At 39.3% G+C, this 25,335-nt stretch overlaps 1 protein-coding gene across 2 annotated transcripts; it reads left to right on the top strand.

Annotated features, from left to right (window-relative positions):
- The first annotated feature begins 1,172 nt into the window (after positions 1–1,172).
- On the top strand, positions 1,173–23,779 carry LOC136712557 (sodium- and chloride-dependent GABA transporter 1). 2 transcript variants are annotated; one of them, XM_066689198.1, is made up of 13 exons: positions 1,173–1,968; positions 8,078–8,212; positions 15,053–15,263; positions 15,560–15,692; positions 16,511–16,645; positions 17,269–17,372; positions 18,158–18,282; positions 19,503–19,615; positions 21,528–21,668; positions 21,872–21,971; positions 22,144–22,244; positions 22,579–22,749; positions 23,087–23,779. In XM_066689198.1, exons 1-13 carry the CDS (start codon positions 1,704–1,706, stop codon positions 23,231–23,233), a joined length of 1,881 nt encoding a protein of 626 aa, XP_066545295.1. In that variant the 5' UTR covers positions 1,173–1,703; the 3' UTR covers positions 23,234–23,779. The 2 variants fall into 2 exon arrangements, with proteins under 2 accessions (XP_066545295.1, XP_066545296.1); XM_066689199.1 differs by lacking the exon at positions 1,173–1,968 and adding an exon at positions 10,655–10,770 and having other exon boundaries at positions 8,077–8,212.
- Positions 23,780–25,335: the final 1,556 nt, after the last annotated feature.

Below are 25,335 nucleotides of genomic sequence, written 5' to 3'. Positions count from 1 at the left end.
GTTGGCAGAGGGAGCGATGACCTGGTCATGAGGACAAGGCCATTCAACACCCCCACCACCCCCCACATGGTGCATGGAGCCGGCCTGTGCTGCATAGCGGAGACTGGGGAAGCGGAGAAATGTTGTTCTGGATTTGTTTTCACGCCAGAGGGATTACTGCGCCATGTGAAGCAAATGACTGGTGCTGAGGAAGGAAACTGGTTATTGTGATTGGAGCAAGAGGGATGTCAGACTGGGGATTGTCCTCCTCCCGAACTTTACTTTAGAAGTCCATATTGTATTACAGAGTGGAAAGAATACACCATGCATCTAAATATCTCCCCTTTAAAAAGAGAGCAGAAAATGTAGTCCCTGAACTGGTGGAAAGACATTTTATTTCAATTAATAATAGATTTTGCTCAGATAACCCTTACGAGAGCTTACCATAGTCAGTTTTGTGGTGCAGATGTCTACATTGAAGGTGAAACAATAAGATCTATTATATAATGGTAATAAAATAATATGGAGAAACAGGTGTCAGAGCTATGGACAATCCCCAAACTCAGCGCAAGTTCTGAGCCCTGAGAAAAATAGGTAAATAAGCGAACAAAGCAAAGTCTATAAATGGGAATAATTAGCAAGAATCAATGAATATACATTAAATCCAAATTATAATGCAAACCTAATCCATAACATTGGCTACTGAATAATCAACAATATAGCTAATGTGTAGATATGTCCCAGCCTCAGTGGTACATTCCCACCACTCCCGTAACCTTGTGGACCACTCTCAGAAACAACAGGAAGGTTCGTTATCAATACAGCCCCGTTGACCTCGTCCCCTGAAAGAATCAAGGCAGGGCAAGCAGATGTTTTGAGTGTTAACCGCTGTTCTCCTCTCCAGACACAGAAAGAAAGGCAGACGCACACAGGCTGGTTAACCATAATCTGCTGCGGTAGTAGATGAACAAGTTTTCTAGAGCATTTAGAGCAGTGCAAGCAGGTTCTGCAAATCCAGATGTTTCTTCCCAGCGTCTTGTTATAATAGGGGAAGCGCCTATGAACGAACTGAATGCGCAATTCTGCTTCACTGGCACTAGACACTAGTAGAAGGAACAGTAGCGCCAGTCTTGCGTGTCTTGTAGTAGGTGATACCCGTCTGCCTGCCCTGAATGACACAGCAAAGTTCAGCACCCCAGCCAGTGCGCCAGCTGTGCGGGGATGTGACGTCGGGTAGCGGCTGCACTGACAGCACGCTGCCTGCAGACTAAAGGCAGTGGGATGTATTACAGCCAGGAAGCAATGGCTCTATGATGGGAGGCTGTGATGACTTCCACCTTGTGCAACTCACCGATATATAAGCAGGGACATGTCATGCAGGCTATATAATTAGCAGGTCCAACTTCCACCTTGTGTAGTGCCTCATGTAGTGCCTCATGTGATTTTTGAAACCCAGTTGCGGAGACTGTTTTGTAGCGCACATTGAAGCCGGGTAATCATTCGATTAATTTGTATAGCTTGACGTTTCCTTGCAGGTGACAATGTCGCGCTTTTATAGCGATCGCGAATGAGCTGCATCGGATATTCGTTGTGTAATCTTTTCGAAACATCAGTCTGTCTATATGTATATGTATGTTTTGTTGTTTGTGAGATCGGTAAGGTTTGTATTGTAGTGTGGTTATTTCATCGTATTTCAAAGTAGTCTGCATCGTATTTGGAAAAGCATGGGAGTAGGGACCGAAAATATGGACTCACGCCGCAAAGCGTTCATTGAAAGCGGAGGGAAAGCGAGCGAGGAGGAGGATGCTTCCATCTCCACGTCGGATTTCATGTTGAAGGTGAAGGAGCCTGCGGGCCAAAGCGGGTCCCCGCATCCCGACAGAGGCACCTGGGGGCGGCGGGTCGAGTTCATCCTGGCCAGTGTGGGGTACGCGGTCGGACTGGGCAACATCTGGCGATTCCCGTATCTGTGCTACAGGAGTGGAGCGGGTAAGCACAAGCGCCCGCATGCATGCATACATACAGACTTACTGACATGCATGCGTGCATACACACATGAAGTGAAAGTAAACATGGCAGTAGTGACTGAGAGTGTGCACGGTTAAAGTCTGATCTGAAACGTCTGCACACATTAGTAAAGCATGGACAGCAGGCAAATGCGCTCCTCTGGCCAGGACGAATTTCATGACCAGACTGCAAACATGCACTAATGCCAAAGTACTATAAAGTTACCTACGCTGCCTGTATTAGGACGCCAACAGACAAGTGTACATGTGGTGCTGTTGTGTGACTATTTATAAACAGTGCATTCCCAATTAAAACACTTTTATAAATAGCCTGCTACAAAGTAGATGAAATGCAAACACACCGTACTTGCACTGCTCTTAGGTTTGCAGATGCACACGCTTTATTTCTTTATTTACTGAGCATCTTCTCCAACTAAAACGGTGGCATTGGCCTCATTGTATTTTTCATTCATGTGTAAATTATCCGAAATTCACCGCTTTAATCCCGGTCCTTCAGTCACATGCTTTTAAATGTTGCACTCCACCAAGTAAGAACAGCTACATAAGTACAGCATTGTTGGTATATTTTGAAATCCTCTTCATTTGTAATATAAATTACAATACACTGACATGAACAGATCATGACATTCAGTGTAAACACTTTGAAGATTTAATAATTTATCAATTTAATAACACAGCCATTGTGGTGGAAGCTACCCCTCCTTCCAGCTTGTTGTAGGGTTAGGGTTAGGGGTTTTTTGAAAAAAAAATTAAACCTGAGTTTTTTTTTTTTTTGGTCAAACACCTACTTGCATATCTTGTTTAGTCACCAACTTAAAGTATGGCTTTGTTATGTTGGGAGTGTCACAGGGTGGTTCCACCAAGGCAAAGTTGTCCATGAGAAAGAAGCATCACTGCAAGGTTGGATGCATTAGCTCCCCAAAAAAGATTTCTGTGATAAAACTTGCTCACACATAAAATATCTCTTTACCATTATTTGATCCAGAATCCTACAGGCATCAGTTTTAATGGAATGATTAGTAGTGGCTTTAGATTAACTGATTGGATCAGCATGAGTTAGTCAACACAACTCACGGATTTGTCTTTCCCCCTGAGTTGTTTAATTAAATGACATGCACATGAGCTTGATACAATAAAAGTTTATTTGAACCAAAAGCACTGGAAGTGTGCCCAGACACTGCTGTGATTCTTACAGTTGCAACTACCCACAGTTTTGTTTGTGATCTCCTTCGAGTTGCCAGACTTTCTGAAATCAACTGGTGTTACTGTACAGGGTTGCATAATGTAAAAATTCCTATTGTTGGGCTTTAAATATATATAAATATATATAAATATATATGATATTTTTGATATTTGAATGCTCTTACTTAAATTACCACCGGACAGTATTTAATTAAAAACAATTATATTAACCATACACAATATTAACATTAAGTACTCTATTAGTATTAAATGTATGTGTGGTTTGCTTTATTGTGGTTTTGTTGCTCTAGGCAGACACACATCCCCCCACTAAAATAACTCTCTCTCTGTATACACTATAGAGTCTCAGATGTAAAATAGGGTGGGATGATTAGCAAACCCTTCCCAAATGTATTTAGTCTGGTTAATATATCACAGGGAATATCTAAACCTGGAAGTTGGACTAAACGTTAGTGATAAACAAGAAAAACAGAGCTTAACAGTTAAAGTAAAGCTCATTTGTGAATGTATATATATATATATATATATATATATATATGTATATATATATATATATATATATATATGTATATATATATATATATATATATATATACACACACACACACACACACACACAATCACTTAACATGCTAATAAAGTTTATTATGATGACCCAAAATGCTAACATAGCGACGTGTTATCAAGACATAGCTTCACACTGTATAGTATAGGTAATACAGAGAGAAGTACAGAAATACAACACACAGGGAAAACCTGAATTTGCCTTTATTTTGTCTGAGGCCTCAGGCCACCACTCCCACCTGCCGGAAACACAATGTACCACAATATACCAAGCTCGGGGGAGGGGACAAAGTTCATTTCAATCCTGTTTAAAACAAAATGGGTAATTGCAATGCAGTTCCACTTTTCTGCTTTAGAAAGATTGTTGCTCCATCACTAAAGATTGTGTCAAATTAGATCAAAGGACAGTGGGACATCATTTACAGATGAGTTTTGTGACACCAAACATGCTCATATTATCCACGTGGATGATTTTGGAGAAATAGAAGCATTATAGTAATTCCATATTAATGAATTTCTAACATATTTGTCTACAAGAGAGAAAATAACAACTGGATTCAGCAGAACAAAATTTGAACATGGTAATGGTCCTTGCCAAATTAAAATTGTTTTCACTCATCAGTTTGTTTCTACATCTATTCTAAATTACTTTTCAAAATGAAAGCTTGACTCTAGACTTTCAGGTCATTGAAAATCTGCCCATAATAATAAAAGACCCCTCGGTTTGATTAGAATGAACAGCTTATATATCAGCTCCATTGGCAGCCATAACAAGATGTATGCTTTCCCAATCTAGTTCTTATTAGACAGCGCTCTGAGGCATATTTACTGTTGGTATGCATTTTAATAAAGTCAGTTTGTTTTTATTGCCATGTTATTATGTATTTATGTCCAGCTTAAAAGCTCTCCGTGTAAGTTATATATCCTGTGTGTTCATATTGTTAACTATTTGTAGAACATAATCAATCATTCAAGATGCTTGGATAATTGCTTTGAATCAGAAAAGTAGAGCTGAAAATATAAAATGTACCTGAATAACCAACATTTGACGTCTTCTTTATTTACTATCTGTAAAAGCCTATATAATATCCTGTTGCTGTATGACATCAACTTATACACTCACAATAATAAGTTCATATTTTTATTTTACTTATAACAATTAAAACATTTACTTGCATATTACTACAAATTACTATAATTTACTTTTCAATACTTTTCTTAACTGCAAATGCACTTGGATTTACCTGTTCTATGAGGATTGCTTAAACCAAGTAACTGGATTACATTGATTTCTTGTCAGCTATTAATTAAAATTACTTGTGGAGTGCCTTTTTGTTTTCTACGTAACTTCACTTATTATATTAAACAATAACAAGTATTATTATTGAACATAAGTAATAGATGTATTTACATTTTACAGTTCTTGCAATTGCTTCCAAATATTGTACATTGCTAAGAATTACTTGTTGAATGGTGTGAATGATTTATTTACTAGTTTCAAGTAATTGTGTTAATTTATTTAAGAACAAACACATTTGGAAATGCCTGTATAGATTTCAGTACTTGATAGGTGAAATCTTTAACAAGAGGAATGTGAAGCTAGTGATTCAATAAGAATCTTTGTTTGGCACCATAACCAACACGATAATGTGAATTACAGTTGTAGTAGCATGTCTACAGCGTCAGACGTGCTGTCTAAGTATGACACAGCAAAACATGTTTCCTAGCAACTGACAGTTTCTGTGGCAAGCGTATGAATAGCATTGATCTTCCTGTGTTTACAGTTCTTCTTCCCACTGCTTGGTTGTTCCCATATCTCCCACTTACTGAAACACAATATAAATCTTGTGTTTATAAACACAATAAGCAAAGTAAAAAAAAACAAAAAAAAACTAATCTCGCTTCAGTAGTATAATGATGGTACTGATGTCATACCTGTCAGTCAGAATTTGACATCCCTTATAGGCAGCCATAGGGAACATCTGAAACATATTTTTCAGTTTTTTTAATCTAAGCTGAGATGCTGTTTTCCCATGAAAAACAGAGGGCTTTAAAAAGACCTTGGCAGAAAACAGGGAGGGCTATCATTTAATTCCACAGGGAACACAATCTCATTGTTTTGATAAACTGGCTCCAAGTTGTATATATGAATGGAAAATAGCTGAGAAGTTGTATTGCTTGGTTATAAAAGAAGGAAAGTATCAATGCACCTAAAGGTTTTGATCATAGGAGTTCAATTTGTTGTCATTTCACACTGCCGGTGGAATAGCTTTGGGCTATTGTATTTTACTGCCTAGGAATATGTTAAAACACTGTGAAAAGAGAGGGCAAGGAGCCACGTGCATCTGAAATAACAGGACTGAACAGAAATCAAAAGAGGGAGAAATACCAGTTTCAGGTTTGGATCAACACTACAAAAGAAATAAATAGATGATATCAGGTTTAAATGTTTGACAAAATCACCATTTACATGACACACCTACAGCAATAGTCAGCCTAAGTGCAGCCTGAAATGTGGTTTCACAGTGAAGAATGGGCTAGAGGGGCTTTAAAAAGACCTTGTCAGAAAACAGGGAGGGCTATCATTTCATTCCACAGGGAACACAATCTCATTGTTTTGGTAAACTGGCTCCAAGTTGTATATATGAATGGAAAATAGCTGAGAAGTTGTATTGCTTGGTTATAAAAGAAGGAAAGTATCAATGCACCTAATGGTTTTGATTATAGGAGTTCAATTTGTCGTCAACACAATTCTTCTCATGAAAATTAGCAAAGATGACTGTTCCCCTATTTCCTAAAACTATTTTTGTATTAAAATGGTTGTTTGGAGATCTCCTGCTCCATGTTTTATATGGAATTTAACTTCCTCGTTGACCAATAAAGTAGTAACTTTGGAAACAAATAAGGTAAATATTTGATTTAATTTAGTCATTATGGATAGAATCAACCAGATGTTCAGGTCTGTAGAGCCACTAGTATGTTTTAATCTTAACTGTGTTTTGTCCAATGCTATTTAATAATGTAAGAAAACCTGTCTTTTATTATTTCCTTAAACAAACCGGACTGAACTGAACTTTCACCTAACTTCACACTGAAAGTGGAATAGCTTTGGGCTATTGTATTTTACTGCCAGAAATATGTTAAAACACTGTGAAAAGAGAGGGCAAGGACTGAACAGAAATCAAAAAGAGGGAGAAATACCAGTTTCAGTTTTGGATCAACACTACAAAAGAAAGAAATAGATGATATCAGGTTTAAATGTTTGACAAAATCACCATTTACATGACACACCTACAGCAAATGCCCACAAGCAGGAACTAAAGACAGCTGCAGGACAGGCCTGGCAGAGCATCACCAGGGAAGAAACCCAGCATCTGGTGATGTCTATGGGTTCCAGACTTCAGGCAGTCATTGACTGCTAAGGATTTGCAACCAAGTATTGAAACACACAATTTAATTCATGATTATGTTAGTTTGTCCAAATACTTTTGAGCCCCTAAAATTGGGGGGACCACATATAAAAATGGGTGTAATTCCTACACCGTTCACCCAATTTGGATACACTTAAAACACATCTTGATTGTTTCCTTTCAAATCCATTGTGGTGGCGTACAGATCCAAAATGATGACAATTGTGTCACTGTCCCAATATTTATGGATCTAACTATGTTTCCAGTAAAAGATTGAAGTCTAACTCCCTTTTCAAGATGTTCTGTGTTTTCAGTGGCCAGGTACTGTAAACGATGCCAATGATTCATTCCAGAAGAAAGCTAAAATAAGAAATAAGAGCTTTGGTTTATTATTTTTGCCTAGATCCCCGAATTAGTTACTAAGACATCGACCCATGCAGCCAGAGGACAGAAAGTCAAAGCTCTTGTTACTTTGTAAAATGGTTCCTGTCCAAAACAAATACATGACATCAAGTAAAATCTACTGATACTGACTTCAAATGTTTGCTATAAAAACAATTCAAGTGTATTACATTGTAGTACACAGGGAGGAACAAGCTGATTTGGTGTTTCATCACTGCACAGTTCCAAACCATACTTTCCAAAATGTATGTTGGTGAAGATAGCTAACAGTCAAATGATATCTGTGCAAAAAGGACAGGGTGCTACTGTGGTGTTGCCTTGTTTTCTCTCTTATCTGGACCTTCAGAGACAGATCCACATATCAGTCTTACCAGATAGAGGCTTGACAGATTAGTCCAGTCCAATGTGTTGCTGTTTTGAGGTGATGCTGGCTTCAATAACAAAGACCTGGTTAACCTCTCTTCCCCTCTCTCTCACTGTTTCTCTCCCCAGGGGCATTTCTCATTCCATACTTTATCATGCTGTTTTTGTGTGGGGTTCCTCTGCTCTTCATGGAGTTTGCGGTTGGACAGTACACCCGCTTGGGACCAGTACTTGCCTTGGCTAAAATGTGTCCTCTGTTGAAAGGTTAGTGACCTCTGACGGGTATGTATGGGTCAAAGGTGACAGACAGCGACTCATGTAGGCCCTGCTTCTGTTTTCTCTCGTCACAGTCACGTGATGTGTTATTTAAAAAATAAATGCGTTCTTGTTCTCAAAATACAGTCCAGCAAACAGGCAATGGTGTTGTATTTGAGTGCTCTGTAATTTCATCAGGTTCACAGTACAGTCCAATATCTGGGGTGCATGCATAAAAAGTTTGCGAAATATATCTTGTTTTAAATGTTGTAGTCATGTATTCAGACTGTCTTATGTCAACTTAAATGTCCCGTTTTGGGAGGTGTCACAAAATACACATGTGAAGTAAAGCATTTAAAAAAGCAATAAGAAATAAAAACAGAACATGAATGTATGTGAATATATTGTGTTGTACACGGTCTTCTCAAAATCAAGGTGACTTGGATAAAGGCAGGATTCTTTTTAGCTTTTTTATCATGCTGTGAAAGCCCTATCAAGGTCATTGTAAAGTTTGAGCAACTCAGTGTTTTGAAATTATCTTGCCTTTCCTAATTAATTTCTTCCAAAAGTCACGGCTGAATTCCAATAGTCTGAACGCCTTCATCAGCCCTCCCCAATGAATGGGATCTAAAGATTAACCAAGTCTTAAATAAACTCCCCCTTACTGGCTTATTCGCCGTCTCTGCTTGTATAAGTGGTAAATTGTAGTCACTGTGTGTTCAAAGGCAAAGCTTAACATCCGCAAAGTGGACTTGGCAAATAACAAATACTGTCTTGTATCATCTCCCATTAATAAAAACAAAGGAAGATAGGTAAGCAGACTAGCCTTGAAGGAAGTTAGAAATTAATAAATTGATCAGTAGACAAAATAAAAATTTGAAATGACTGGAATTCTCAAAAATATTTTGTTTTATTCAATCTAATCAAAACATCAGTTGTTTATGGAATCAATAGCTACAATAACATAAAACTGACATTATCATATACAGCATGTTATAGAGCTGTCAGATGATCTAAATAATACTATTTTTGCATTACAGGGCAGGGGCAATTTTGGAAAAGCTTTTGGCTTTAGTTTGATAATTTGTATTGATTATTGCAGCGCAATCTAAATATTGTTGGAGTATCTTGATAGAAGACTGCAGATGGGCATTTCCCAGCGAGTGTTCTGGCATGTTTTTTTCTTGAATATGTATATATTATGAGGATTGTGTGTTTCCTACAGAGCACTAAGACCCCCGTTGCCAGTTTGCTGGTATGTGGTTGCAGGGGTCGGTTCCCAGCATGCCCCTGGCTACAGGTTTTACTGAAGTCCTCACTTTGAAACCCCTATAGTTCTTATAATTTCAGATGAAATTGAATGTGATTTTTTTTTTTATTGTTGGTTTTGCATTTTATTCTTTTGAAATTTCTTTCTGGCACTAAACCCAATAATTTCTGATAATCTGTTGATGGCTGCCCTGTGAAAAGATGTTTCCAATTGCATTGTAATTTCCCCCAAAATAATTTACACTGTCTTCTAGAATAGGGCTTCAATAATTATTCTAGCACTTCAATTGTGCCAAGGGTTCCCTGCAGATGATAGAAGTTTGCGTCACTCTATTTTAAGAAACATAACCCTGCAGAAATTAGGAAAATAGGACCCAAAAGAATATTGTAGGATCATTGCTTTAAAATAGCTTTGGTGAACTGACTTTCAATGTCAGAAAAGAGACCCCTTTAATTAAATACTTGTTTCCCAAAAACCCCATCAAAACAAAAACATTATACCCTATTGTGCATCTCAATTCAAAAATAATATATACCAAATGAAAAGTTTCTGATTTTTCACGTTATTAATTCTAGACATCCACAATATATTTAAACGTATATTTCATGCTATTTCTTTACTCAGTCACGCAGAAGAAAATGAATTCACAAAATCCCAGTAAATTCCTTCCTTCCTTTCTTTGTAAATTCATCGCACAAAAATCACAGAAATATATTCTATAAAGATGAATGCATTTAACGAGTTTACCTTTTTGTTCACCAGTTTGCAAAGTCTTAGATTTATTCTGCCGTTCATTTGTGTTCTGTATTTTTTGTTTTTGGTGACGAATTGTAGCACCAACCTAAGTGTTTTTATTTCAGTCCAGTTAACGTAGGCAGAACATACTTGATCTAGTGGCAACCATCTTTTTAACATGTATCACACGGTACTTTTTCTGCTACGTGAATTTGGGAATAGAAAAACAAGTGTTTGATAAAATTGTGGGTGTACAGAATATAACAAAGCCAGAAAAGAATAGTCCTAAACAAGTCATCTTATCAAGGTGAATGAATTGAGATGTTGTCACTTTTGAGTAAGTCCAGCGTGCATCAAAGCAGGAGCCCAGCCATCAACAGCCGACTTTCTTGGGCTGCGGTATTTGGTTCTGAAACCTGTTCTAACCTAAAGACTTTTCTCCTTAGTTTTTTTATCTCCTCTGAGACAGAGATAGTCTACCCGGTCAAACCGTTTGGCTCCGTCACTTGCTTTATCACTCGTGCCTGATTATGGCTCAGTGCTTAACGAGGGCCTGACTCAGGTAGTAGTTTCTGTATATTCTTTGAATTATGATGTCACATGGTATTTGTCATGTCTTTTATTACAATACAAGTTATCAGTTCCTAATCCCCTGGATCCCTTTCCCATTGTAACCTTTTCCCTCAATGCTTCTCTTAATTTGACAGTTTCTTACAAATCTAAATATCTTGAAATATGGTTTAGCACAGCATGGAGTATAGGTCAAAATAACTGCTTTTGGTTTCTTAATCCATTGGTATTATGGTATTAAAAATAATATTGTATTAGCGGGTGTTTAGGCTACATTATATAGAACCCATTTATTTAATTTAATTTTATTTTATTTGGGGTGGAGTACTAACTTACACAAATGTAACAAATCATCTTTTGCCATTCTGTATTTCTAAACAACATTGCTCAGTTTCTCTATCTCTTTCTTTATTAAACCAATAAGCATTTCATATTTTATATTTGACTTTTTCTCTGCATCCTGAGATATCCTTTGAGCTGATTATTATGCTCAGCAAGCATATTATCTTGCTTGTCAGATCCAGTGTTTGTTCCCCATTCGTTATGTATTTCTATACATTCCTGTGTTTTTTATTTATACATTCTGTTTGTACTGTTTGTTGTCTTATTCTCATGAATTAAGGCCTATAACAACAGCCATAAGTGCCGTTTGTCACACAACAAAGCCTATAACAAGGCAGCTTGTTAGCAAAAAGCATTGCCTACTTAAAAGATGAAAATTTAAAGGGGAACTCCACCGAAAATCCATAAATTCTCAGGTTATTCTGTAAGTAGAAGCATTTATTCTTTTAGTATCTGTCGCTATTATTTTATTCGTGGACAGTTCGCACTCCGCTGTAGTCAACACGGCAGGCCCCGAATAAAATAATCATGTAAAATAATAGCGACAGTTCTGGGTGTTGAAAAATACTTTTTATGACTACTTTATGAGTTCCCCTTTAAAAAGCAGACACAGAGCCATGCAGTAAATGCAGTCGAATGTATGTAAAAGTTTGTCCCTTTATTTCTAAAAGAGTTGTGGCCAGGCTACATTAATCCTTATCTTAAAAAGTATAGAGACTTGTAAATGCACACAACACCGATTTTTAAAATGCTAGCCAGTTTAAACTTTTTTTTTCTTTCCTTAGAGTACTAAGTAGTCTACTATTGTTTTAATTTCACCTGAGCTCTTCAGTAGGTTTGTGTCCGAATGATTACATTAACTGGGAAAGTTCAGCTCTTTTCCAAGGTCTAGGCGACATTTAGAGAGCTGCTGGACTGTGAATGTCACAGAGATGACCAGAGTTGGGAGGCACTTTTGACACAGAAATTGGCCAGATTAAGAAAATGAAGACTCTTAAGCTTCCTGCCCTAGAGTATTTCTCTCTCGCAGTCGGTTTATAAAGTGTTTTGTAATGCCATAGAAGGAACAGATAAAAAGTAGAATCTCACCTTGGTTTGGAGAGATGTGTTTTTTTTTGTCCTTATCTGTCAGACTCAACCCACAGATAAATCTGAAGTTGCATGAAAAGGTCTTTATTCATAAACAGGTTTAGCTTGTGAGTCTCCTTTAAATTGACAATGAAAAGCATGGTTGGATTTTACACATTGAACAAAACCAGACCAGTGTGCTAATGGATTATGAAGTGCACAAAGTGACAGAGGAGAAAAAATTCCAAACAATGGATGCATGAGATCACAGGGACCCGTTTCTACTGAGCTGGGCCATTAACACAGGCAAATAAACTGGCCAGTGAATGCTTCCCTTCTGGGTTAAAATAGCATTGTTCACCATATCTCTTAATCTGGTTTCCACAGTTTGTCCACTGGACATCTGGGAAACCACAAAAAAGTGGGTAAGACTCAGTCTACAGACTGGCAGAACCTGCACACTGTCCACAAGCTGCAAGCCTGACATTGTCCAGTCTAGCACTTATCACTGGTTTATTATTGAGCATAACTAGAAAGTTACATAGACCTGTTAGAAACCCATTTATATTCTGTTTTGGTTCAAGTTTTCTTCAAATCATGAGGTACTAGTGTTACCTTTCTTCATTAGCAGGAAAGTCTGATGAATCATTCACCTTAATCAAAGGCAGTTTCGTAGGGTACACTGTCAAACCTGTTGCTTTGAGGTATCTTACACACCTTTCTTCAATTACTGGTGGATTTCTGTCCAAATTACAGCAGTGTGATTATCACTATCACAATCAGCCTAAATCGATCCACTGCTGCATGAAGATCTCCCCAAGATGTATATATATTATATACACATACAAAGACATACATGCATACATACATATACATAAATACACACACACATATTTACAGACGGGTGATAAATTAAAGGAAAAACCAACATAAAGTGTCTCAGTAAGGTGTTGGCACCACGAGCTGCCAGAACAGCTTCAATGCTCTTGGCACAGATTCTATGAGTCTCTGGACTCTACTGGAGGGATGAACACCATTCTTCCAAAAGATATTCCCTCATTTGGTGTTTTGATGATGGTGGAGAGTGCTGTCTAACACTTCAGTCCAATATCTCCCATAGGTTTTCAATTGGGTCAAGCAGTCAGGCCTGTACTGTTCTCTTGGTGTCGCCACACATCCACTCACCCACTCGTTGAGAACACTAGCACTAGTCTTTAAAAGTCACTTAGATCCTTTCCTCTTGCCATCTTGATCCAAAATCGAGGTCAACTGGGCCTGCTCAGCATTTTTATACAGGCCACAGAGCATGATAGGATGTTAATTTCTTAATTGTATCATGCAGTACACCTGTTTGGAGGCATCTGCATTCATTATGTTCCTCCACTCATTTATTCAGGTTTTTCCTTTAATTTGTCACTTGTTTGTATATACACAGTGGGTATATGAAGTATTCACCCCCCTTGGACCTTTTAACATTCTATTGTGTTACAACCTGAAATTTTGATGCATTTCAATGTTGTTTCTCAATTTACACAACCTAATCAACACTTTGAAGTCACAAAATATTGTTTTTATTGTGAAACTGTTATTCTGAATACTTTTGCAAGGCACTGTGTATGTATATATATATATATATATATATAAAGAAGCAAGTAGTAAATTAATAAAAACATAAATACAGGTCAACCCGTAAGCCTTTTTAAATCCCCAGATAGACACAATTGCAGTCTTATCTATCAGTGATTATACAGTATAAAATAGATTTACCACATGCATAATAATTAACATAGACTTAAGTTTACTCCTGTTATCGTGTTTAATGAGTTGATTGGTGCTGGTCAGTGTTCTTCAGGCTGCAGATATTTTAAGTTTACTAAACCAAATACCTGTGCCCCAAAACACAACACATTTATATGGTTTAACTGATTTAGCTCATTGAATAACCTAGAAAGCAGTAGCTGATTGAAAGATCAAAAGACAATAGTTATAACAGAACTCCAGGAAATTAATAATTAAAGTAGTCCCTAGAAAGGAGTAAATACAAACTGATGATTGCGTTACTGACAAAACCAAATTAACAAATTACACCATTAACAATATAAAGAAAATAAAAGTTAATTGTCCTACTACTAATTGTATTCTTTCTGGTCAGTGTTGTGGTTTGCAGCTCTCACAAATGTCACAGGCATAAAAATTCCCAAATGTATGACAAATGCAACTGTCCATTCTTTTTTTAGGCAGGGTTTAACCTACTTTGCTGATATTGCCCTACTTTATTTTGATGTTATCTTATTGATGTAAATGCCTTGGGTGTTATTTATTTATTTATTTATTTATTTACATGAAGTGATGCTTTAAGTGTTTTAAAGTGTAAAGTGTATTGACCACTATTCATGAGCGTTGGCTTGTGGTAGAGACTGGATGCCTTTTTGGATCTTGAGGCAGGTGTGTTTCTCTCAGGTTGTTTTTACGTGAATGGTTTGTGTAAGCCACAAAAAGTAGAGATTGTGGTTCTGCGTTTTTAAAACCTAGTGCTCTGGATTGGTCCTAACCAGGCCTTTGGAATCCTTTTAATTTTTACAATATTTCAACAGGAACAGACTGTGAAAGGTCACATTGTCACCTAACTTTCTAGTGTATCCAGTGAAGTATTTACTTAATTATTTATACGCTTTTGAAGGGGTTTACTCTGTAAGCTGTTAAAGATTATATATTATTGTAGTGTAGTTAACATTATGAAGGAGTTTATTTGAATGCATGCCTGGAAAAAAAAGATAATCATAAAAGAAACAGACAGCAGAGGGTGTAAACACAAACAAAACAGACCAGACTTTCATTTTTGTTTTCTCTGTGTCGCTCTCCAGGTGTAGGCCTGTCCACGGTTGTCATCTCCTTCGTGCTCTGTACCTATTACAACGTTCTCATGGCCTGGGCCCTGTATTACCTCTTCCACTCCTTTCGGTCCACACTTCCTTGGCAGAGCTGCAACAGCACGTGGAACATTCCCCAAAATTGCTCCAGTGGTTTTCCTGGCAACGCCACGCATCTCCAGTCCGCCAGTCAGCAGTTCTTTGAGTGAGTTAATCAGAGCTTGGGTAATACTCTTATATTTGCTAATGTAATCTAACTACTATGTAAACTATGATGACTCATATTCTACTTGCCAATAGAAATATGGAGGTTTATGAGCTCCATAAGTTGCATGTGTCAGAAAAAAAAAACAATAGAAGCTTTTCCAGGCATCACATCAACCCGTGGAGTTGTGACAGATGGTCTTTGGGTACCTTGCTTTGGTGCACTAACTTGTGTTACCCTCTATTATTTCAGCAGTGGTGCCCACTTGTAACCCTGTGCCTCTGTATCTTTTACAGCCATAAGTTACTGGAGAAAACTGGGGGGATTGACCAGCCGGGGAGCATGCGTTGGGAGCTGTTTGGCGTACTCCTCCTGGCCTGGGTCATTGTTTACCTGTGTATCTTCAAAGGCGTCAAATCCACTGGGAAGGTGAGCATCTGTGAGTTCAGGACAGCTCAGGCAATATTGGCAGCTGGGAGGAATGCTGAGGGATGGAACTTGCTCTACAATGAGTCTGAACTTCTCATGAGATAAAAAGGTGTCTTATTTAATTTGTGTTTACTTCCCCACTAAATAAAAGCAATACAAAAAGCTTATACAGGTTGTGACTTGGGCTGCATATTTCCAGCTCTCATGGGAAATGAATATCTCAAGAACCTAATGCACAGATAGTAACACTAATTCTGCTCACACCTATTTCAAGACATTGCCTGCTTTCTGACTAGATATTGAATTTATATCCTTTTATCACCATGTATTGCTTACAATAAACATGCACACGTTCAATCAGAAAACGAATATCCAAGATATCATGAAATAATAAATAGAATAGATTAGGAAACTTCGGTAACTGCCATCTCAAACATATAGATATATTTCACATTTACGTCATTGAACTCTTAAGTCATAAGATATTGTTGCCCTCTTGTGGAGAGAGATGCAAATAAAGCTTTAGTTAACACAGCAGTGAATTTTTTAGACCATGCCGAGCTCGCTCTCCCTGTGACAGAGGTCATGTGACCCTGGCAGCCAGCATCAAGCAAAGGCTAAACTGTGTTGTGGCTATGTTTAAAACTCCTCTATCCACAGGGTGCTACATACGCAGACACAAATCAATAGAACGTAAATTGGGTTTTGTGCAGGCATATGGTACATACCGTGTGTCTCCTGTGGCCTTAGCTCATGACAAAACCATTGCATTAACTGTGAATGAGTCAATGCTTTAATTTGCTTTTCCTTTGCTGTAGGTGGTGTACTTCACTGCCACTTTCCCATACCTCATCCTGACTGCTTTACTCATCAACAACGTTCAGTTGCCTGGAGCCAAGAACGGCATCCTGTACTTCGTGACACCCGTCTGGAGCAAGCTGCTGGACGTGCAGGTAACCAGAGCACACTGGACACAGCCACATCTACAATTTGTATAACCACCATTTTGTACCCATGGTTAGAGGGCCAACGTGTCTGATTCTACACTGCTTTCCCGAAACGAATAGGAAAGACATGCACAATTTAATTCTGGTGATTTTTTACAAGGATTTGTACACCAAAGGGAATTTATTTAGTTGCTGTTCTTGTGTCTTCTGTGTTTGTTTAGTAGACGTGTGACCAGACACCTTGTTATTCATCACACGCTTATTGTTAATTATTCAGAGCAGGTTACTGGACTGTATCTATATTTGAGTTAAGATTAACCTGAGTACAGATGGTTTGGCTCCTCGAGGGTTTTGTAAAAGAATACATAGGCGATTGTGAGAGTGAAATAAAGTCATTATCTTTTTTTTTTCATGCTCTGTTCTGTACAATCCATCCCAGGGAGTTTTGCTGCTGATGTGTTGAAATCTGACCCTTTGTTCATGGAGGAAGATAGTGGAGTGTATTAACACCCACGCGTGAATTGGATCTCATATTCTGAGCCTGGGCGTCAAGGTCCAGGTTCACTTGTCTCTGAGGCGCAGCTAACAGGCCTGCCTTGCTCTGCCTCTCCCTCTCCCTCTCCTCGCAGGTGTGGGTGAATGCTGCTGCTCAGATTTTCAATTCCATTGGGATTGGCTTCGGCTCCATGATGTCCTTGGCGAGCTACAATAAGTTCAATAACAACATTCTCCGGTAAGCCATCTTTGTTGGTCACAGGATTCGCTGAGATAACTTTTGACATGCCTGACAAAATCTCACTTCCATTCAACTCACTCAGTGGTAATAAAACCTTGAAGAAAAGTAAAATCTAATCCCAGTATTTTATCTTTAACGGGGTACAGAGCTGAGGATGCCAAGTTTTTCTTACCCAGAATCATAACACAAATTGTGTTGCGTGCTTCTGCTGGTAAATTCGTATTTTATGGTGGTTGATTGCCCTGTTGACTTTTTGTAGAGACCTATAGTCATATAGTAACCCTATGCATATGCGTACCTCACAGCATGGGACTGTAAATTGCTTACTGGGCTCAGTAACAGCGCCCCCTGTGGCTAGCCATGTACCCATGAGCCTCCAGTCAAATTTTTGCGAGCTGCACTAGTTTTCCTTACAAAGCCTCAGTTTAACAGATTGCATGTCTTTGGAAAATGCATGTGTCACGTCTTCTCTACGGTACCAAGTGGAGAGCCAAGTTGATTTACAATATCATATTGGATGTTTTATTTTAAAAAGATATGATTCCTAATGGAAAAAACAAAAAGAAACTGGGGTGTCGGATATTATGCAGCCATGCTGGGCGGTGTGAATGTGGCATTCATTAGAATTAATCAACTGAGCTGGGAATTGCTAATGAATGTGCAACTTAAATGCATCGTCACACACACACACACACGCACACACACGCACACACAGACCGTGAATAATGTCCTTATCTACACCGCTTTTCTCATCTTAATTTGATCTATTTTCTCCCTCACAGAGATACGTTAATTGTCTCCTTGGCCAATTCTGCCACCAGTATATTAGCGGGGTTTGTGATTTTCTCCGCTATTGGATACATGGCCCACTTACACAATCTGCCGGTGGATGATATAGCTACTGATGGTAACTATACTGTGGCAGGGGTGAGGTCTAAAGCAGCGGTTAATGGATATGACTTTTACACACAGCTAATAGTTTTAAAGGACTTGACACAATTGACATGTCTAATTTTAGAATAGATAATTCCTGAAATGCTTGGAAAGTTGTTGTTTTTGATGTCTCCCCTTCTCTCTATGTTTTCCTCACAACTCCACTCTCTCAGTCTTTCTCCTACTCACTCTCTCTCTCTTTCCTGTCCCCCCCAAGATTGAGAGATCATCAATTTGTCTCCCCCACCACTCAACAACTAGATAGCACCCCCACCCCCACCGTCAGACTGCCCTCCCCTTCTGAAACTAAAGTTACACCACTGTAAATGTGTGAATGTATGTGTAATATGAAGACGTACACAAAAGAAAACATATAATAGTCTAAGTACAAGAGTAATGAGTGTAAATGGGATTCTAAGGCAGCCACAACCACCCTGCACTTGCGAGAGGTCTGATCTACTCGCCTTACTGGGTCACTAAATACTGAGGGAATAATCAGAGGGGGGCAGTAATTAGTAGAAAGATTAGATAAACAATCTGCAACTCCATATTTTACACTGCAGGCTTGTCTATAATTAATCACTAAGCAATTTGTGGTACAGTGCTGCCAAGGGAAGTCAGAGACGATGAAGCCACATATAATCCAATTCACTAACCACGGCGGCTGAAAGGGGAATCTGAAGTGTTAGCAATTGGAAACACTCGCCAGGCCTGACATGAGATACTGTTTCAAATATCAAACACTCTAAGATGTGTTTATAATTGTTGGCTAAAGTCATTTTGGGTGTCTAACCAGTCTAGCAGAGTCTAAAAAAAGTCCTTGTCTCCAAGTAAAGCCTCTAGCCACCAATTTCCATCTATGTCCCATAGTTCTGCCAGCTCAGCACTCTTCCAGTTTTGTTATTTGGTGTTAACCAATAGCTGCACACTCTCAGCGACCTTGCTAGAAAAAATCTGACAAAAAACAAGCTTTTCAGGTCTAACAGGAATAGACAGGTAGAGGGGGAGATTACAGCTTTCAAGAGCATCAGGCAAGATGATCTAGGGGCAGGAGTGAGATGGATTGATCCCTGTCAGTTCTGTTATATCACGTCTTTTATGTGGCAGTTGTCCTGCTGATTGTCCGTATTGTAGACGCTGTGCTTTCAGTCATACAACTCGTGTGTGTGTGGTGGTGTCTTCCTTGCTCTCTAGGTCCTGGCCTGGTGTTTGTTGTGTACCCAGAGGTTTTCTCCACCATGCCCGTGTCCCAGCTGTGGGCCTTCCTGTTCTTCCTCATGCTGCTCTGCTTGGGCCTGGACAGCCAGGTAAGGGGTTGCCCGTAACCAGCGATCCCAACAGCCTTCTGAAATGAGGGTCTGTGTGGGGATCCTGGGGTCATCAACGGTACCCTGGTGCCACTGTAACGTGCCATGCAGGTTGAGGCAAGGTGACGGAAAGACAGCATTTACAATATCAGAGTTCTATTGTGGTTGACTCATTTCTGACTTCAGTCCCAACCGATCTTTCTCAGATCTCGGCTTTGGGAAGGGAGCTTTTATTGTGTTCACAGGCTTTGGGGAGAAGACAGAACAAACAGCAGGGCTTTAGAGGAAGTGCCTAATCTCTGTGTCATTTTAGAGCTGTACATGAATCTGAATCCCACCCTTTGAAAACAGAAGGGTTTCAGCCTATGCTGAATTACACCCGGCAGGCTGGGCCGTGATGATCTGGTGTAGAGTAACGAGTACATGGACACTTTGTGACATAGTTTGGGAGCTCTCACCCTCAGCCTCTATTAATAGTCTCATGAACCACATGGTGCAAGATGTAATCCACACGGGTGTGTCGCTTTTAAATATTCAGGTGTGCTTGGGTTCTGCTTTGGAAATACTAGAAGCCTATGTCGACAGCAGAGCGGGATTTAAACAGGCGTGTCAGTTTTCAGGGGGATCTCAAATGAGCCCCTTTACATTTACAATTAATGCGATCATAATTAGCGGCACTGTATAGCGTTACTACATGAAACGTGAGGTCACCTTTTGAGCACAGAAGAGCTCAGTTTAATGTCATGCAATTTTATAACATTAATCACGGATGGTCCTTAAATCTCCATTTATGACTCAATAAGAATATTATACAATTTCCTGTAGAAATCTACCTTTTAATATACACCTCTACCATGATTTGACATGAGAGCCAAAAACTCTTTCTGCTCATCAAACTTGCCTCAAGCATTTCTGTTATTAATAGTGAGCAAATCGTTTTTGTTGGAGCTGACACGGTGTATGCAGTTAATAAATCTGCTCTACAATGGTTAAATCTCCTGTCTTTAATTACAACACTTATTTTATAAGCTTACTTAAAAGATACAGTGTATTACCAACACCTGTACTAAACACTGCTAAATGCAGGGCTCAGTCTCATCAACGCCAATCATTTGGTCTGCATGTGATGCTGAGGAAAAAAGGATTTGGGTATTTTAATAAAAAGCAGCATGGGCCAGTTTGTCACTTAGCCAACTATGTTTTACGTAGAATGTTAAGTAATATGAACTGTTAACTATTAAACAGTTTGAAAACATTTTGGAGATGGGAGTTTTTAATGATAGAAATGATTAAAATTAAGCTTAAAAGGTAAAGATTGCAGTGAAAGTTAAAAAATGTAAATGCGCTCAGCTTTGTCAACTTTCACAACCATGTTTGCTTTACTGTGTTATATCAGAATTCACACTGTATCAGATCGCGTTACTTTGGGGTGGAGGTGTAGATATATTTTTGTACGCAAATATATTTTTGGATGTATTTGTAATTTGAAAAAAAAAGAAGTGGAGAGATTGTTAGAATGTAACAAAAAACATTCCTCTCTCTCTCTCTCTCTCTCTCTCTGATATTGTGAGAACAAAAGAGATGTGTTCCTTTACAGTTCCTCAGCCTGTGAAGGGTCCATTCAACCAACGGCCTGCTGTGCAGTTTCTCTAATCATGGCGAAGTGCATCAAATCTGCACAGCTGCACCCCCTCCACACAAAAAACATCTTTGAGGTTGACAACGGGAGTACTGTGAACTCAGCATCCTTCAGATACAATTTCGAGAGTTTTCATTTCACATTCCCAAGGGTGCAAGAATTTCTACCCTGTAGTTCAAGGCCCTGAGAAGAGAGACGTAGGAAAGAAAAAAAAATGTCCATGTGGTGGTCATTTATCTTTTTCTTCTTGTGGCTGTTGTTGTGTCTGTCCAGTTCGCGATGGTGGAAGTCATGGTGACGTGCGTGATGGATGGGTTCGGCCCCAGGCTGCTCCGGGTCCTGAAACGGAAGGAGTTTGTGGTGTTGGTTGTGTGCTTTGTCGGCTTCCTTTTCGGACTCCCCGACATAACTCAGGTGGGCTGATCAAATTGAATACAATTCATGGTTCCAGGGGTGAAATAAAATGAAATCGGTCCATTTAAGACAGTGGGAGTTCAGTTAGCTAGATCCCTGCACAGGGTGAATGCTGACTGCACCGCTCTGGGACTGGTTTTGTTCTGCCTATGATGTTAAGTGTGCTGAAAAACTGACTGTGGGCTCTCCCTGCGTTGGCCCAGGGAGGGATTTTTGTCTTCCAGCTCATGGACCACTACACTGCCGTTGTGTCTCTCATGTTCTTGGCTTTTTTTGAAGTGGTCGCAGTCTGTTGGATTTTTGGTAAACCCTTTTAACTTTGTGTACATGTATATATCAAAGACAAAGAAAGAACATATTGGTAAAGAAAGAAAACGTATTGGTGTACCTTCGGACGCCATGTTGTGTTGCTTATGTTTGTGTTATTAATGCACCGTGCTTATTGCTTCCTGGTGGGTGATCCTCTGTGTTGCAGGAGTGGGGAGGATTTCCAAAATGGTGACTAAAATGTTGGGAAAGCCTCCCAACATTTTCTTCAGAGTCTGCTGGATGGTATTCTCTCCCACGCTGGTCATGGTGTGTATTGAGTAGACGGCTGTTGTTTTGATGCCCTCGATAACGTAACAACTGGAGATCAATCAGATTTAAGAACATCTTTCAATTACAGAGGCTGTCTATGTATGTATGTATTTATTTATATATGAATAGCATTTGAGGCATTACTTCAGATATTCAAATGGCTTTAATTTAATGCGGCACCTTTTGAAAGTAGACCTCAGCCTCTGTAATATGTTAAAATGTATTGCTCTTTGTGTTAGGGTCCCTTGCCAGTTAATGAGACACCTGTAACCATATCTTCGTAGACAGGTATTGTGTGTGAAAGCTGTTGACACTGTCTTTTTACTTGCAGTGCATTTTGATCTCCAGCATAGTCCATTACAAACCGGCTCGCTACGGGAAGACCTACACCTACCCAGCATGGGCTGAAGGGGTGGGCTGGTTCATTTCTCTCATCTCCATTATATGGATTCCTCTTGGAGCCGTGCACACCCTCTCTTACAGTAAAGGGACATTGATGCAGGTGCGTCACACAGTGCAATCCACTGCAACGTGGTTAGAAGAGTTAAAAAGTTACGGCTGGCTGGTGTCTGGAAATCAAAAGTTATCCCGTTACCTGCTTTCAATTTGATTATAAGCAGGAAGGAATAAGTCACACACACGTCTATTCAAGAACAATTAAGAAAATGCTATTGCCCACACTAACCACAATCAAATATATTCTAGCTTGGAATGGGAAATCAATATCTCGGTTTCTTTTTTCACCCTGGTTGCAGCACCTCTGTGATTATCTTGAGCTGTGCACTTCTACTCGGCTGCCGCAGTGTGTGATGCTTTGCTTGTTGTTGTGTTCTCTGCAGCGACTGAAGGCTTCATTGTTACCCTGTGATGAATTGGCCAACATTGACGTCCTGCCTGAAGAAAACCAACCCCATTCATCCCAGTCACAGTCCTTGGATATGATTCCTGAAAAAGCTCCTCTAAATGACAGTGAAAGCAGCCTCTAACCACGAGCAAACATCTATCTTTGGCCGACCCATGAAGATGATATACTGTACATTATATTGAAGTACACACTTATTAAGTATATATATATATATATATATATATATATATATATATATATATATATATATATATATATATATATATAACACTCTATATATTTATATATAGTATTATTATTATTGCATTTTTCTTGGCTTTGTTATCAGAATGACTTGTTATTTAACCCTTTTAAACCCATTCATTTCACCCTGGCACTGGATTGGACATCTCTTCAGTTTTATTCACTGTTATGGCTAGCTATGTGGACTCTCTGGAAGAAACTAGGGATTGCAAAAACAAAAAGCAAGCTGACGTTCCAGCTGGTGTGGGCTGTCTGAACTTGAGGTTTTGACTAATTCAGAATAATGTGGGTCTGACAAGGACTCCAAACACCTCCAGGCTATAGAGATGTATTTGAGTATATTTCTGTATACAGTGAGGGAAAAAAGTATTTGATCCCCTGCTGATTTTGTACGTTTGCCCACTGACAAAGAAATGATCAGTCTATAATTTTAATGGTAGGTGTATTTTAACAGTGAGAGACAGAATAACAACAACAAAATCCAGAAACATGCATTTCAAAAAAGTTATACATTGATTTGCATGTTAATGAGGGAAATAAGTATTTGATCCCCTATCAATCAGCAAGATTTCTGGCTCCCAGGTGTCTTTTATACAGGTAACGAGCTGAGATTAGGAGCACTCTCTTAAAGGGAGTGCTCCTAATCTCAGCTCGTTACCTGTATAAAAGACACCTGTCCACAGAAGCAATCAATCAATCAGATTCCAAACTCTCCACCATGGCCAAGACCAAAGAGCTGTCCAAGGATGTCAGGGACAAGATTGTAGACCTACACAAGGCTGGAATGGGCTACAAGACCATCGCCAAGCAGCTTGGTGAGAAGGTGACAACAGTTGGTGCGATTATTCGCAAATGGAAGAAACACAAAATCACTGTCAGTCTCCCTCGGTCTGGGGCTCCATGCAAGATCTCACCTCGTGGAGTTTCAATGATCATGAGAACGGTGAGGAATCAGCCCAGAACTACACGGGAGGATCTTGTTAATGATCTCAAGGCAACTGGGACCATAGTCACCAAGAAAACAATTGGTAACACACTACGCCGTGAAGGACTGAAATCCTGCAGTGCCCGCAAGGTCCCCCTGCTCAAGAAAGCACATGTACAGGCCCGTCTGAAGTTTGCCAATGAACATCTGAATGATTCAGAGGAGAACTGGGTGAAAGTGTTGTGGTCAGATGAGACCAAAATCGAGCTCTTTGGCATCAACTTAACTCACCGTGTTTGGAGGAGGAGGAATGACCCCAAGAACACCATCCCCACCATCAAACATGGAGGTGGAAACATTATGCTTTTGGGTGTTTTTCTGCTAAGGGGACAGGACAACTGCACCGCATCAAAGGGACGATGGACGGGGCCATGTACCGTCAAATCTTGGGTGAGAACCTCCTTCCCTCAGCCAGGGCATTGAAAATGGGTCGTGGATGGGTATTCCAGCATGACAATGACCCAAAACACACAGCCAAGGCAACAAAGGAGTGGCTCAAGAAGAAGCACATTAAGGTCCTGGAGTGGCCTAGCCAGTCTCCAGACCTTAATCCCATAGAAAATCTGTGGAGGGAGCTGAAGGTTCGAGTTGCCAAACGTCAGCCTCGAAACCTTAATGACTTGGAGAGGATCTGCAAAGAGGAGTGGGACAAAATCCCTCCTGAGATGTGTGCAAACCTGGTGGCCAACTACAAGAAACGTCTGACCTCTGTGATTGCCAACAAGGGTTTTGCCACCAAGTACTAAGTCGAAGGGGTCAAATACTTATTTCCCTCATTAACATGCAAATCAATTTATAACTTTTTTGAAATGCGTTTTTCTGGATTTTTTTGTTGTTATTCTGTATGTCACTGTTAAAATACACCTACCATTAAAATTATAGACTGATAATTTCTTTGTCAGTGGGCAAACGTACAAAATCAGCAGGGGATCAAATACTTTTTTCCCTCACCGTATGTGCACATACACATGGGCCAAAGAAGAGTGGGCATTGTG

This window comes from Amia ocellicauda, chromosome 17, assembly GCF_036373705.1.
Source record: "Amia ocellicauda isolate fAmiCal2 chromosome 17, fAmiCal2.hap1, whole genome shotgun sequence".
NCBI classification, from domain to species: domain Eukaryota; kingdom Metazoa; phylum Chordata; class Actinopteri; order Amiiformes; family Amiidae; genus Amia; species Amia ocellicauda.
Note: the sequence above shows the minus strand (reverse complement) of the source record. Positions and strands in the feature narration are given on the sequence as shown.